The 14,395-nt window shown below is 40.9% G+C and overlaps 1 protein-coding gene across 8 annotated transcripts in view; it reads right to left on the bottom strand.

The window, feature by feature from the left end:
- SMG7 (SMG7 nonsense mediated mRNA decay factor) overlaps nucleotides 1–14,395 on the bottom strand; it is a 49,897-nt gene that overhangs the window by 20,445 nt on the left and 15,057 nt on the right. For all 8 annotated transcript variants that reach the window (XM_021525113.2, XM_021525114.3, XM_021525112.2 and 5 more), the window contains exons 2-9: nucleotides 9,927–9,958; nucleotides 8,696–8,813; nucleotides 7,549–7,681; nucleotides 4,615–4,786; nucleotides 3,911–3,982; nucleotides 2,806–2,956; nucleotides 2,332–2,467; nucleotides 176–338 (exon numbers count right to left, since the gene is read on the bottom strand). In XM_021525113.2, coding sequence (XP_021380788.1) covers nucleotides 176–338; nucleotides 2,332–2,467; nucleotides 2,806–2,956; nucleotides 3,911–3,982; nucleotides 4,615–4,786; nucleotides 7,549–7,681; nucleotides 8,696–8,813; nucleotides 9,927–9,958 — 977 coding nt within the window. The remainder of the gene's footprint in view (nucleotides 1–175; nucleotides 339–2,331; nucleotides 2,468–2,805; nucleotides 2,957–3,910; nucleotides 3,983–4,614; nucleotides 4,787–7,548; nucleotides 7,682–8,695; nucleotides 8,814–9,926; nucleotides 9,959–14,395) is intronic.

Raw genomic sequence — 14,395 nt, 5'->3', positions numbered from 1 at the left:
GCACTGCTGACATTAATGATCCTGTGTGACCATCATCTCTCACAACTTTCTCCCTAATGTCTATTCTCAGCACTTACCTCAGACACCCATTAAGCTAGATCCTGACAGGAAATTACTAATGGATTCCACATTAAAATCAAGAGAACTACAAAAATCAATTAGCTCCCACACTTACTGAAGAGAGCCAGGAGCTGTGTCCAGCATAGCTGCTCATCCTGGCTGTAGCTGTGCTGCTCTGTTTCGTTGCTGAAGTCTCGCAGGTGGTGCAGCTGGAACAGGTTGATCACAGTAATATGGACTAACTGCTGAGAGTTGAAGGCCTTCTGGAACAACAACCTCTGCAACAAAGACACAGGGTGCATATATTTTTAGATGGCAAAGCACATGCTTGAAAGGATTGGTAGTTGCTCCTTCACTGCTTAACTAATGTTTCTGCTCTTATACAACATTCATTCTGGATTTTATTTTCAAGTTGTTCCTCCCAGCACAGGACTGGGCTTTCCAGGAGGACCCCACTATTAAGCACAAGGTTTTTGCTTGTACACCAGCTCAGACACACAACAAATCAACATCCCCTTTGCATATGGTTCTCCTCCACAGCAAGTGCAACTTGGAATGTGCACTGACAAGCGCTGCAAAGGCCCATAGGTCCACTGGGTTTGTCTGCCTTTCAAAGAACCAGCATGGAGAATGTGATATTTAAAAAAAAAAACAACCCAGGAAAATTTAACTACTGCATGGTTATGCATTAAAAACTAATTCCACACCTGATTTCATGGGTCACGGAATGCCTCAGTGGACTAAAACAGAGAGAGCTATTTACAAATGTTTTTCAGCAACTATGCTAGAAAAGACACCTTTCTCAAGACAGGAAAAGAGACTAGACTTCAAGGCTTTTTGTGGGAAAAAAAGGAGCTACCCTAAATCTCAGCCAACATATCTTCAGACACATAAGAATCAGGTGGATTAACTAGTATAACCATCAGGAAAAGGTTTAAGCTCCACATTCACCCTTGACTCTCTCATTTAGGGCATGAAGCACTGTACAGCTGGTCACTGAGACTGGCAGAGCTGCTAGCAGCAGCACCCAGGGCCTGACTGAAATGCTCCCAACCCTGCAATTGCTCTCCTCAGAGTTAAAATGAGCCACAAAGCTAAACTGATTTACTACCATAGAGCCAACTTCACATCCACATTCAACTTGAAGCCAGAAGAATTGCTCTCTGATAAATTAGGCCTTATGTTGCATAATACAATCAAAAAAAGGTAATCTAAGCAACAAAACAAGGCTCAATTAGCTGTTTTAACACTCTGGATCAGTCCAGAAAATACTGTTCTACATGCCTGAGCAATATTCATCATTATTGATTAAAAGCTCTCTGAAACAACATAAACTGCCAGGGCTGGAGCAGCCAATTCATAGGAAATGCTGTGGATTTTAAAATTTATTTTAAAGACAGTGTGAACCTAGGTGTAGCAGCACAATTCAAGACAAAAATGTGTAAAATGACTGTAAAGAACGTTTGTGATTTTATACTGCTCAGACCATATTCCCCTTCCCTATTTTTGAAAGGCATCCACTGCTCTGCTGAATGCTGCGTCTCTCCCTCGAATCCACGGGGATAGAACTCTACAGCTGAACACACCCATCCTCTCTAGTGCTTTTCCACAAATTAGGAAGCTGAAGCAGAACAGTTACCAAAAGGCATTTACCAATTAACACGATGTCCTATCTGAAACTGCACTACTTTGCATAAATACCGTACAAAACTCTTTTGTTTTGATCTTGGCTGTACTGTCCAACATAATGAGCTGGGTATGTAATCAATAGGACTCCTGGATTTTCCATGGAAAACATGTAAGTAAGGTTGTATGGGACACTTTTCAAGGGCAAACTGTTAACAGGAGAGGCAAGTTTTCCAAGGCAGATTAAAAGCAGTCCTAATAACCACTGTGAGTGAATGAAAGCCACCCAAAAAATGAAGCTCGCTAAATTCTTCAGGCCACCAAGCCAAGACTTCATAGATTAATCATGTCCTTTTCACAGGTATCCAAGAATTATTCAGGTTAAAGAGCAGAGAATCAACAGTGGTCACTGATTTCTCCTGTATCTCCACCAACAACGGACCATGTGTCAAATGGGAAAAATCCACAATCTTGGCAGAAATTACTAAAACTATCCCAAGTTAGCAATGCAAACCTCCCCTAACTGGCTACTTGTGCTTCCTATATTTTATCACGTGAAAGAATTATTACTGGACTGTAATTTGTGAACTCAGCTGCTAAAAATATTCTCCTCAATATACTAATTAATATGTTGTTAGAACTAACCTTGAACTGTTCTTCCAGCTTTTCTCGAAGAGGGCTCAGCTTCTCCAAGCTCTTACTCAGGTACACATGGCCATGAAATTTAATAAATGCCTTGATGAAGTCAGACACGCTCCATCGAGTCTTCACCTCATCACGACTGCATTTAGAATAGAAATACCTGATTCAGTCTTTGGAATTACACACAGCTGCACATAACACTACAGAATTACTCCAACATGAAGGAGGAATGTCCTGCAAAGCTACTTTTTGTGTTGGCACAATATGCTTATTTTCTGCATTCACTGATGACAGTCAGGAGCATCACAAACTATTCTTTGTTCAATGTTCAATACACTTGTGAAGATGCTTTGACTGGACAAGGGTTGAGGGATTTCTGTTTCTACTGCCAAATATGAATAACTTCTAGCAAGGCAGGTACTTTTAGAAGAAATATCTTCCAACTTACCTGAGTGGCAATAATTTACTTAGTCTCACCTTTCCAGTGCTTTAGAAAGTGCTTTTTGTAGATTAGTGGAGGCAGCTGGGAAAGGAAACTTCACAGCAATGCTTCTGCAGTAGTAGAAAATTGTGGTCAAGTGGTCTCCTTTGGAGGAAGCTAGGATAGCCAACTGATTATAAGGCTGACCTAAGGGAGAAAAAGGCAAGCTGTCCAACAAGTTGTCCTGGGGGCAAACATGCTAGATTTCAGAGTACATGTGGTCACTTGGAAAGGGAGCATAAAGCCCTCAATTCTTTGACAGACTGAAGTGGCTCAGATGCATCTGCTGACTCTTCCACCCCAGCCTCAGATCTGTACCATTTCAGTGAAAAAACTTTTAAACTTCTAAATGTGTGGTACATCAGCTGTTTGGGGTCTTTTTGTGGGTTTTGTTTGTTTGCTTGTGTTGCTTTTTTTGTTGTTGTTGTTGGTTTGGTTTTTGTTTTGGGTTTTGGTCTTTTTGTTTGTTTTTGTTTGGTTGGGGTTTTTGGTTGCCTTTTTTTATTTACTTTGGATGGAGAAGGAGTGGGCATAGGGGGGTGTCTCATTTTGTCTGCTTCTTTGTTTCAGGGGTTTGAGTTTTGGTTTTGTTTAGTTAGAATGCAACTGGCTAAAAAATTGAATTACTGGTTTCAGCAGCCTTGCTCAAAAGTGACTTATCCTCCAATCACTATCCCTACATTTTGGGCCACTGGAAGACAATAGCTAAAAAGCTAGTTTCCTACAGAATTCATTAACTCCCATCAGAAACTATAAATTGGCATGGGAATAAACAATAAAAGAAAAAAAAAACAATGCTAGTATAACACAAATTTTCATTAATAGTACTTCATAATGTATGAATGTAACAGTAGTGAAGCCTTGGAGTAAAGCTGTGTATTACCTTCCTTTTTTCTAAACCTGCACAAAAGGAAGCAGCACAGATCATGCAAATAACCATTATCTAAATGATTTACTGACACGTGAGGCTTTGTTGTATAGTTGCGGACAATCTAGAGAGGGATATTTATATAAAAGCCCATGTTTTCAACTGCCACAGAAGAAAACAATACCCCAAATCTTCCTTTGGAATTATGAATTGAAAAGGTATCCCAGACTCACCATTAGAAGGGACAAGCTGAGCTGCATGTCTATAGTAAGACTCGGCCTGGCTGGTCTGATTCCTATAGCGAGCTAAGAAAACAACAAAAACACCCAAGTTGAGGCACAAAATTCCAGTCCCCTGCAATTATTTTCATAAAATGCAATTTACCTGAAGAGCATTTCACTAGTATTTCAGAAATAAGCATCAGAAGAATGTGAAATTACACAAAACAGCACAAAGATATGACACTTTCAATTCTGATGTGGCTGTTTTGCCTCAGACCTAAGACTGTCTTATGGACCACAGTGCCAAGAACACGACATACAGAGACCTAAAGACTTTTTTCATCCCTCTTTGCACAATCACCAACTAGATCTATTTTTATATTGCTCAAAAAGCAACTGTGGATTCCTGTGAAAAGAGAACTTTCTGCAACACAAAGATTTACTCAAATCAAGAAAGAAATAATCCTGTTGAACTTAATCTAAAAAAGAAACCTCATTTATGAAAGACTAGATTCCTAACTGGTGCCCTTGTATATAAGATATTAGTGCTCTGGAATGGAGAAGTATGGCAGCCTGCTGCAAGGACCACAGGCACAATCAGCAACGAGCCACTAAAGCAGAGCACACTTACTCCAGCTGTGGTACATGCAGATCCCTCTCCAGAAGCTGAACACGAACAGAACTCCATGTCCCAGCCCCTTCCTTCTGAAACTCACCAATATCTCCCAGGTGGACAAGGCAGTGCTGGCAGATGTAGGAGCAGGAGCTGGACTGTGGCTTCACAATGGCGCTGGTGTGCGTCTGTTTATTGCTAATGATCCCCAGCTGGGAAGACTTCACACGGCACGGCAGGTCTACATTAAAAACTGTGCACAATTCCTGTAGTAACTGCAAAAATGGCCTGGGTCAGTAGCAGCTCCAGACAGGCATCGGAAAGGCAGCAAAACAAGTCACAAAACTAACAGAGTGCCTCTCAGAGGTGTGTGCTCGCCACAGATGAGCCAAACATATTTGAGGTGAACAAGCTCAAGTTACTGAAAGTGAGACTTGAAAATACATTCTCCATATGGAATTCATTGAGTTCCATTTTGTCCACTGTGTTCATCTGCCCAGTAAGAAAAAGCTCTTCATCCCAAACCAGTAAGCAACTCAATCCTCATGTATTTAAATCACCAATGATTTATCAGTGGAGACTCACTATGGGAGGTCTACAGGTATAGTTGGGGTTTATGCTTTTGCTTTGTCTTTTTGGTTTCTTCAGTAGGACACTCAAGAAGAACACTGGGTTTTATACCTTCAAGTGACACTAATCTCCAAAAATACTAGAAAGGAACATCCCTCATCCTTCAAACCAGCTGGTTCCAACATAAGAAACTGCACTATCCCAACTTATAATTTAGAAAGAAGCTGGAACATAACCAAGTTTGTATGCAACACAAGGCAATACTAACAGTTCAGTATCTGAGATGTCAGCAAATATTTATGCTAAGCCAACACAGACTCTTTCAAGAAACAAGGCATCAGCTACTTGATCAAATATTTCAAAAGCTGATTGAAAGACGCCTCAACTCTGCCATTCTCATTAGTGCTTTTGAAGCTTTTCCTAATGGACTCCAGCAAATACTCTCTAAAGTAACAGCAACCAGAGTGTGAAGAGTGTTTGTTGGACTTGGTTCTAGGGTAAAAAATTCAGGTAAGAAGTGACAGACTTTCTCCCAGCTGGGAACATGCTCAGCCTCCAAATAAAACAGACCTGCAGGAGGGTTGCTCTTCCAGACAAACCACAGAGAAAGCCAATGCCTGACAACGACACATATTCTGTCAGCAAGATGTGACATGATGCTATTGCTTGCTGCAGAAAGAGGTTTGTGTTACACCTCACACCCCTTTGGCTCTGTCTTTAGACAGTAAACAAAAAATCATCAAACAAGTGGATCTCACAAATGAAAGCTGGATAAAAGAGAGCATCTTGACATCTTCAAAGATGCTAAATTAATAAAATTCATTCTTTTGTTCAAAGATGCCACTTGTGGAGGACTCACAGCTGGAGAACAGGTACCTTAGCTGAGCCAAGACTTTAGACTCTAAATGTAACTAACATCACAGCAAACAGAGAAAGATGACCCAGTCTGTAGTGTCAAACTCAGAAAGAGTAAAATTCCCTGATCCACTGCAGGAAAGAACAAGGCTTTTGCAAGACAAACTGTGTAGAGGTAGAACAACCATGACAGCCTGTGAAACTGTGGCTACTTCCACAAGCAGCTTTACAAAGAAACAATGCTGAAAGGGAAAAAGGGGAAGCCACAGGCTACTCTGGGGTTGGCATTGCAGATGTCTGGAATCCATCTAGGAAATGATACCGTATGAATGACCTACTGTGCATGCTGTAAGCTGAAGACAGTGTAAATTAGCCATGACAAAGTTTACTCTGAACACAGAGGAGATTCAGCAACCACAATGTTGTTGAAACAGACACCAAATGAGGGGGAAAAAGGAATGAAAGGCAAGTTATCTTTACTAAGGCCATCATCATACACTGACTCTTATTCTCCATAATTTAAATCTAATGAAATCTAACATAGGAGAGATTATAGGCAAAAATAAGTCAGTAATAAATGAGTATATTAATAGGAATCACACTCCTTTGGCAATTAACTGAAAACCTTGCAAAAGATGCTTGGTCCAAGAGCACTCAACAATATAGGTTTGCTTTAGGGGAAGAAAAGTTCTTAGAAGTGAACTAATTGTTCTAATTGTTAAAATAGACTTACACCTCAATGCTCATCATAAGTGTTGTTAGGAGTCACAAGGAAGGGGAAAAGAACAAAACATCAGGCTATCACACACATCCTGTGCATGTGTGTTTGCTGCACATATTTCTATTCCTGAGGAACTTAATCCAAGACCAAACTGATTATCCTTGCTTATCCTTCACTATACAGCAAATGAAAAGGAATTAAGGCAATGGCCCACAAACACATACATAGGAATGAGAAGCCAAATGGGAACTTTTAGAGAAAGAGCACAAAAAAAGTACTAAGAGTACGTCAACTAACTCATTTGCTGGGCTTGAGGGGTTTTTTTGCGTCATCATTTCTGTAAGATGTTACAATTAAAAGACAAAATTCACCCACAGCTCACTGCAGAGACAGAGTAAATGGCTTTAAGAGGGACTGGAGAGCCAGTGAAGGCTACACCTTTAATAGTTAAGAGGATTCACACAGGCGGTAGTTCAAGAAGGCAACAGATGCACAGTGAGAAGGCAAGAGACAGTGCAAAGAAGTATCATTCTACCCTTTCCTGCTGCTTTATGATTGCTCTGAGCAGGCACAGCAGAGCACAGTCAAAATGCACCCTGATCTTACCCAAAACAGTGGGGTTTAGGCATTAAAGCAGATTCTAATAAAAAGGAACCTAAACTGCACCAAAATAACTACCAGATGCACAGAAGTTTCAGCTCAAGAGTGATCAAAATAAAGCCCATCACCAGATGTCTGTCTCTCAGCAGACATCTCCTGCTGAGAGCACCACTGTTAGCAAGGTGCACTGCTCAATCCAATACAGCAACAGTTTCCTAAGCTAAGGGCAAAGAACAGATTCTAGCCACCTAAAACTGATCCTTTACCCATCCCCTACTTTGTGCAACTCACCTGTGTGTAGAAGCCACTAGCTGCCTCTAAAAACAGAGAAAGGTTCGCCTGAACTTCGCTCCGATTCGGATTTGCTCTGTTTTTCGCCTGACCCTGGAGTGTTGTGATCTGATTTTTAAAGGCATGATTCCAACTGAAAATAAAAGAAGCATTTATTCTTTCTAATTTGGAAGTGTCTTATGCATATGGCATAAATAACAGGAAAGAACTGTTTAATTACATAGCATCAGACATGAAGAATATTCAAATTCAGGCAACATTCAGAGAACAAATGTCAAATATGGAATAATCACCTTTTCTCACCTCTCATATTTAGGGAAACAGATCCTCATATATATAGCTAACATATATGTATATATATATATGTATATGGCTAATGCTAACATCATTAATGTTTGCTTGCAATTGTTCTATTTTAAGCAGCATAGAAATCTCTCCAAAAATAAGATCTGGGGTACAGAAATGAGGGTTAAAAATCATTCAGCAACTGGAAGCATGGAGAGGAGAACTCAGCCAGCCTACTCATCTGGTTTCCCTCAATGCTGAAAGAACCATATGCTTCTGTTAACTAAACTTATTACAACCCAAGTCTGCACCTTAAATAACAGGGAATGGATTCAGGGCATGGAGAAAACCCAGCTGCATCTTCCCCCGATTTGTAAGGCGTCATGAGCACCTCATTTAATTAACTCCATAAGCAACCCTGATTATTCCTCCCTCTGCCCAGCTCTACCTCACTTAAAACACTGGTCTTCAGCAGCTATTCATCTCCTGTTAGACCTTGCTCAAAGCTCCAGGTGATTACATCAGGCAAATTTCCTCCTTTCAGGAAAACGCAGACTTCAGCCCTGCCCTGAGAGCAGAGCAGACTGGTGCTCTTTAGCTTCTCCACCTCCATCTGGCTCTCCAAAACTCAGTCCTGCATGACACGGCTGCCTCTGAACTGTCAGAGGTAAAACACTAACCTACTGAATGTTCTCTATCAGCTCTGCAGTGCATTCTCATGTTTCACCCACAGCACAGCTCTCATTTTAAAGGAAATAAGACAACCATTCCATAGGACACAATTGCTTTTCTGGAAGACTCAGGGTTTCCTGCTCCCCAGCCCAGATCACATACATACACACAAATTCAATTAATTACTTACAGGTCCTGCTCCACTTTTTTATCTAAAGCGTATTCCAAATCAGTCACTAGCATTTTTTGATATAAGTCCTGTAGAGCCTGTCTGGATGTCCAGACTTCTGCTGGACCCAGCTTTGAATCTGAGAAACAAGAAAGAAAGACAAACAAAGACACAAATTTATGGAGTTAATCTGATTTTTCACTCATCTACCAAATGAAAGAATAGAGCTCAGTGTAAGATACACACCACCAAACACCTGCTTATATCAGTTTCCTCACAATAGTGAAATACAAGAACTACAGAGGGGTTGAGGACTGAGTGCTCACTGCTTAACTGATGAGTCTTCTACAACACCAGAACTAGATTTGAACAAAGTTAGCAGCTGGCAACTTAAAAAACAAAACAGGTAGGAAGATGTGGTTCTCCATAAGTTCTTAAACAGCAGAATTTCTTACCACTGTGGGCAAGTACTGCTGCATGCCTGCCATCTCCTAATCTTCAGTAGTCATCTGCTCTCCATCCCAGAGGGTGAGTGCGAACACCACTCCCTGCTATTGAGTTACAGAGTCCAACTTCCCATGGCTTCTACAACCACCTGGGCTGGGGCTGAAGGAGCACAAGGGATGGGCCTCACCCCAGGGAAACCATCCTAATGCTGATGATGGGGCCACTCCCGTTGGGTTAGGTGGATCCAGGTGCTTTAATAGTCCTATGGGGATTACACCAGCCCGCTACTTTCATTGCACCCAGGTGGAAAGCACAGCTGAGCAAAGGTTCATGAGGGAAGCTACTTTTACTGCAGAGCTGATTCATTAATATAAACCATTTGATTTTCCATTAATATATATAGCTTAAATCACAGCTCACAGCATTTCACTGCATCTAGAGCTGCACGTCACAACACATGGTAGTGCTCAGATCAGCATTTCCTCAGCCAGGTTCCTTAAAACCACCCAAATCCTGGCTAATCCCAAGTACAGCAGCTCCTGTGCTAGTCTGGGCAGGAGTCTCAGAGAGCAGAGACATGACCTTCATATCCAAATGTCTAGAACATCCAAAGTCAACTTCAAAAATATTTGTTAGGTACAGGCAAAAGGGACACAGTTGTTATAATACTATTTATATATTTATATACAGAGGACAAGCCTTTAACTTTACAGAAAATTCTTAGGAATAATACACAAAAGGAAAATAAAATCAGGAATCAAATATTATTAATAAGCTAGATCAACTGTATAATAAAGGCAATTACCTGTCATGTCAGCCTTCAGGACTTCTGCCTGCCTGTAAGAAAGCAATATGACAATAAATTAGAAACAGAAAGATCAAAGTAACTAAACTATGCCAAAGTACATTCATGCAATGGTGAATCTGCTTACAATTCACTCTGCTCTAATTCACCCCATGCAGGATTTGAGCTACTGTTTTTAGTGACTGCTTTTAGTTCATAACAATAGTCAATTGTTCACTTTTCCCTGCTTATGCCTCTTCCTGAACAAATAAAAACCAATAATGCTTACATTATGGTTTGTATTTTAAGCTTTATGTGGCAGCAGTGTCCTGCCAACAGTAGTGATAATTGCCTGGGAACTTAATATCAACTCTAAGTTGTCACAAGTGGAAAGTAGGAGCCAATGGAGTCAGAGAAACAAACTCTCATCAGTGTCTGTCAGCACCTCAGTACAGCCCTTCTGTGCCCCATACTGCACAAGTTTTTGTAGGAGAAGGGATAAGACTATGGCTTCCCCAATTACCTCTCATCCTTGAACTGCATCCCTGAAGTAATGCTTTGATCAGGTTTCCAAGGGAAAAAAAAAAAAAACACAACACACACAGAAAGAATGGCAACTACAGGTGACTACCTACAGTTCCTGCACTGAGCATCCTCTGCAAACCCCAACAGCTTCCCAAAAAGACGAACACTGGGGCAGTCCTCAATAAATAAATATTTCTGAACGGTCAGTGTCTGGCTGAAGCAGGCAATGGAGGTGCTACAGTTAAGCACTGTGTCAGCAGTATGTAAAGCTTCAAGGAGCACCCTGCTGGCCTATCTGATGGACACAATTAACCCAGGGCTGGGTTTGGATGAGACATGTCCCTCTGCTCCTGATGCACTCAGGTGGTGAAGTAGATTTGGAGAGTGCAAGCTTTCCACACTGGACATGGAATCCTCCCAGCATATGAAATGCTCCCTTCACCTGCCTCAGAAAAAACCTAAAAACAAACACAGTTCGAAGACACACTGTGCCTAACATGAATGTCAGGTGCCAGCTTGGAAAAGAATGGAGAGCCAGGAGAAAGCACCACCTAATCCCTAAAGGGGCTGTAGAAATCAGCATTTACATTCTCTCACCAATGTGAAGTTGTGGTGACCGTGAACAGTTTATCAGTTTGTTCTGGGATCTACCTACTGGCCACAAATTACAGGGAAGGCTTTGAGATCCACATGAGAATTAAAAAGGTGTCAGAAGAGGTTATATATTAAGAACATGTAAATTGGTAAGTCCCTTTGCAAAATTTCTGTTTATTAAATGCATTATCTATAACAGCTCACCATAGCCACCTCTTCCAAGAAGTAATGGGATGCCCCAAGAGCTTTAACTGTCAAGAACAAAAGTCAAGAACATCTTAACTGATATGAGAAGTGAACCCGTACATTCCTCACCTGATCCAAATTTAATGCCTTTAAGACAACTTCTTTCAGCTTATTTATGTCAAAAAGGTGTTAATGTGCTTTTTTTAACTCCTAAAAGCAGGGAACACTGAAAGAAGATATAAAGACAAGCAATGTACATTTTAGCTACTGTATCAGGAGAAAGCTGAAAGCCCAAGAAACAGTTCTTCCTCATTCACACAGAGGTAACAAGAGGCACCTAAATGATGGCTGTGTGTGGCTGCAGCCAGCAGGATGGGAATGAGCAGATGCTGCCCCCACGGAGCCAAGAGACAAGGAGGGACAGCAATCTCCTGTGCAGGCTGTGCTGCAGCAGCCCCTGCACTGCTGACCTGCAAGTCTGCTCAGGAACAGAGCTGAGCCAGGGCTGTGGTGCTGGGACTTGGCAGCCAGCGATGCCACTGCTCCCAAGGAAAAGCTGACTTGCTCAGGTGCTGGAATCTCGCTTTTCTGAACAGCCAGCCAAGTTCCTACAGTCTGGCTCACGCTTCAAACATCCTCCAGTGCTGTGAAGTCTCCCCTGAGCTGAGAACACAATCTGTGCTGCCAAAGCCACAAATGCCAAGAGGCTAAGCCCCAGCAGGACACACAGGACTGCACCCACAGACACAAGCCCAGAATTCTCTTCCAGGCACAAAGGCTCTGCCCTTTAAAAGGCAAGAACTGCTCCTCTGGAAATTACTTCTGCAGAACTACCTTCCAATAAGTATAATCTTTAAAAGGGGAAATGTAAAAGCACTTTTTTCCCCCCAGAAGCTTGCCCTACTGCTGCCTAGGGAATTCTGGTGAAGAGAGCCTCAGCCCTTACATCAGTGCAACTGCTGACAGACTCTCTGTAAATGCAGATTTAATCATATGGCTAGATCCGAGCTTCTACCAAAAAGACTTATTTAAAAACACTTTATTGTGGAAGAGAAGACTCATGGTCTCACAGAACAAGAGACTTAAGCACCAATCGTTTCACTGACCATAACACAGACTGCCTTGTATAATTTATAAAATTGCAACAAACAATACTGAAGAGGTTGTCACTGTAATTTTTAATAAAATGTATAGAAATTATTTCAATGCTTTCTAGATGCCAAATAAATTAGGAGAGTCAACCTAACATTAGTATGCTGATTCTCATTTCCACCTAGGAACAATTTGTTTCAAATAGCAGCTTCAAAACTAAAAAAACAGTAGTTAGGATTGTCTCTCGAGGTTCTAAAGGTATAAGATAAATAAAAATTTAAGTCTCCACAGAAGAAAAAATAAACCTTTCTTCTCTTACGAACCTGAGAGTATGTATATATCTGTTTTGCTGAAACTCAGAGGCTACATTTAATCTGGAATGAATCACTGGACTTAGTAAAGGAAGACAAGAAAGACATGTTTACACATTTCATTTTCCCTCTTCCAAGTTTTCCCAAAGCAGAATAAGAAAATAAGTTGTTTCCCTTAAGCTGGTAAGCAGTACAGAAAGAAAATCCTGAAAATACTGGAATGTCTCTCCCATATATATTTCAAAGTGTTTACCCCATCACACTGAAAGATACATCAAAAGATCATGCAGTCGCACCTAGGCTTTAACACTAGAGTAAGTTTGCTTAATTTGATGTTAAAATCGTGTAAGAAAAGATCATACAGCCTCTTTGGTTAACTATTCTATTCAAGTTTTCCTCTTGTTGCCATCTGACTTTCAACTCTATTTGCATATCACTGAACAAATGGATCTATTTTACCATTGTCCCCAAAAGAACTCATTTCTGTTCCAATATCTGTCTACAGTTCTGCTATAATTCAAAGCAATCAATCACAAATTTTCAGTTCTGCATGCACCACCCTGCATCTCTAATAGGGCCATATCCATTCTACACAAGCAGGGGTCTGCTAACAAGCTCCATTATCAAGCACAGATAAGCCAATGAAATTAAGCCCAACTTCTAAAATCAGCAGCTTTGTGTTCCTCAGCTAACATCCTCTATTTCTGGAAGTCAAGCCTCACTTACACCACACCTCTCTCACTTTCACAGTGAGGATCTGCCAGGCATGATCTGCTGTGGCATGACAAATTCTACAGCAAACATGGAAAACCCCAGACCTCACAAAGCCAACAGGAACACAACACTGCTTTCACCCTTCCTGAAGGGGAACTCCACCCGGTTTTCCCCTGACAGCCTTAAGCATCAGCAGCTGTATCAGTTCCCTCATCAAATCACAGTAACACAACCCCTGATAAGGAATTGAGGATTTACATGACTAAAATGGGCAATGAATCCAGGCAGCTGGGCTTAAAAAAGCCATCAGAATCCAATCACATTACTAAAAACTAAAAAACACTAAGTGGTCAGGAGTTTCACTCCAAGCAGAAATTCATATTCCTGCGGTTCTCCTTCCTGGAGGTGTGTGAAAAAAATGTATCATAATGAAAAGCATCTGCACCCTAATGTGCCTTAGAGGAGGTGGCTGATCTCAAGACTCATCAAGGGCACTGCTAGAAAGCTTTTACTCTTCTGAAAGGAAACAGAAAAATACAGAGAATATATAGAATAAATGTGGGAAATGTTTCATTTTGGGTAGAAAAGGTAAATTTTCTATACTAGCATACTAAAAGTCAAAAACACTTAATATTTTAATTTCATAATTTCAATATTTGGCAAGGCTCACACCAGAAGGAACTTCAACGCAACAACCTGTCATTTTAGATTTTCCTCAAAATAACAGTTATCTTCAGCAAAGATATAATGGTTTTAATACTCAGTGGGGCTTTTTTCTTTAGCAGTCTCACATACCTTTTCCTGAAAGGGCAAATGGATGGAATCAGGATTTTGCAGGGGTATATAGCATCCAACAAAGATTTTACTTATTCATTTGTGTACAGACTGTACTTACTTGTACATCAGACATGTACTGTTAAACAACTTTAACAGCTTTACCTCTATTGAACAAGTTCTTATTGTTCCAAACTTTCAAGTGTTGCCACCTAATTTAAATGACCATAGCTTGCACAAAGTTCCAGAATTGCTTTGGGATCTGGCAGGTTTGGGTGATATCAGCTCTTACTG

This window comes from Lonchura striata, chromosome 9 (assembly GCF_046129695.1).
Source record: "Lonchura striata isolate bLonStr1 chromosome 9, bLonStr1.mat, whole genome shotgun sequence".
NCBI classification, from domain to species: Eukaryota; Metazoa; Chordata; class Aves; order Passeriformes; family Estrildidae; genus Lonchura; species Lonchura striata.
The sequence above is the reverse complement of the archived record's forward strand: the minus strand, read 5'-3'. Positions and strand labels throughout refer to the sequence as shown.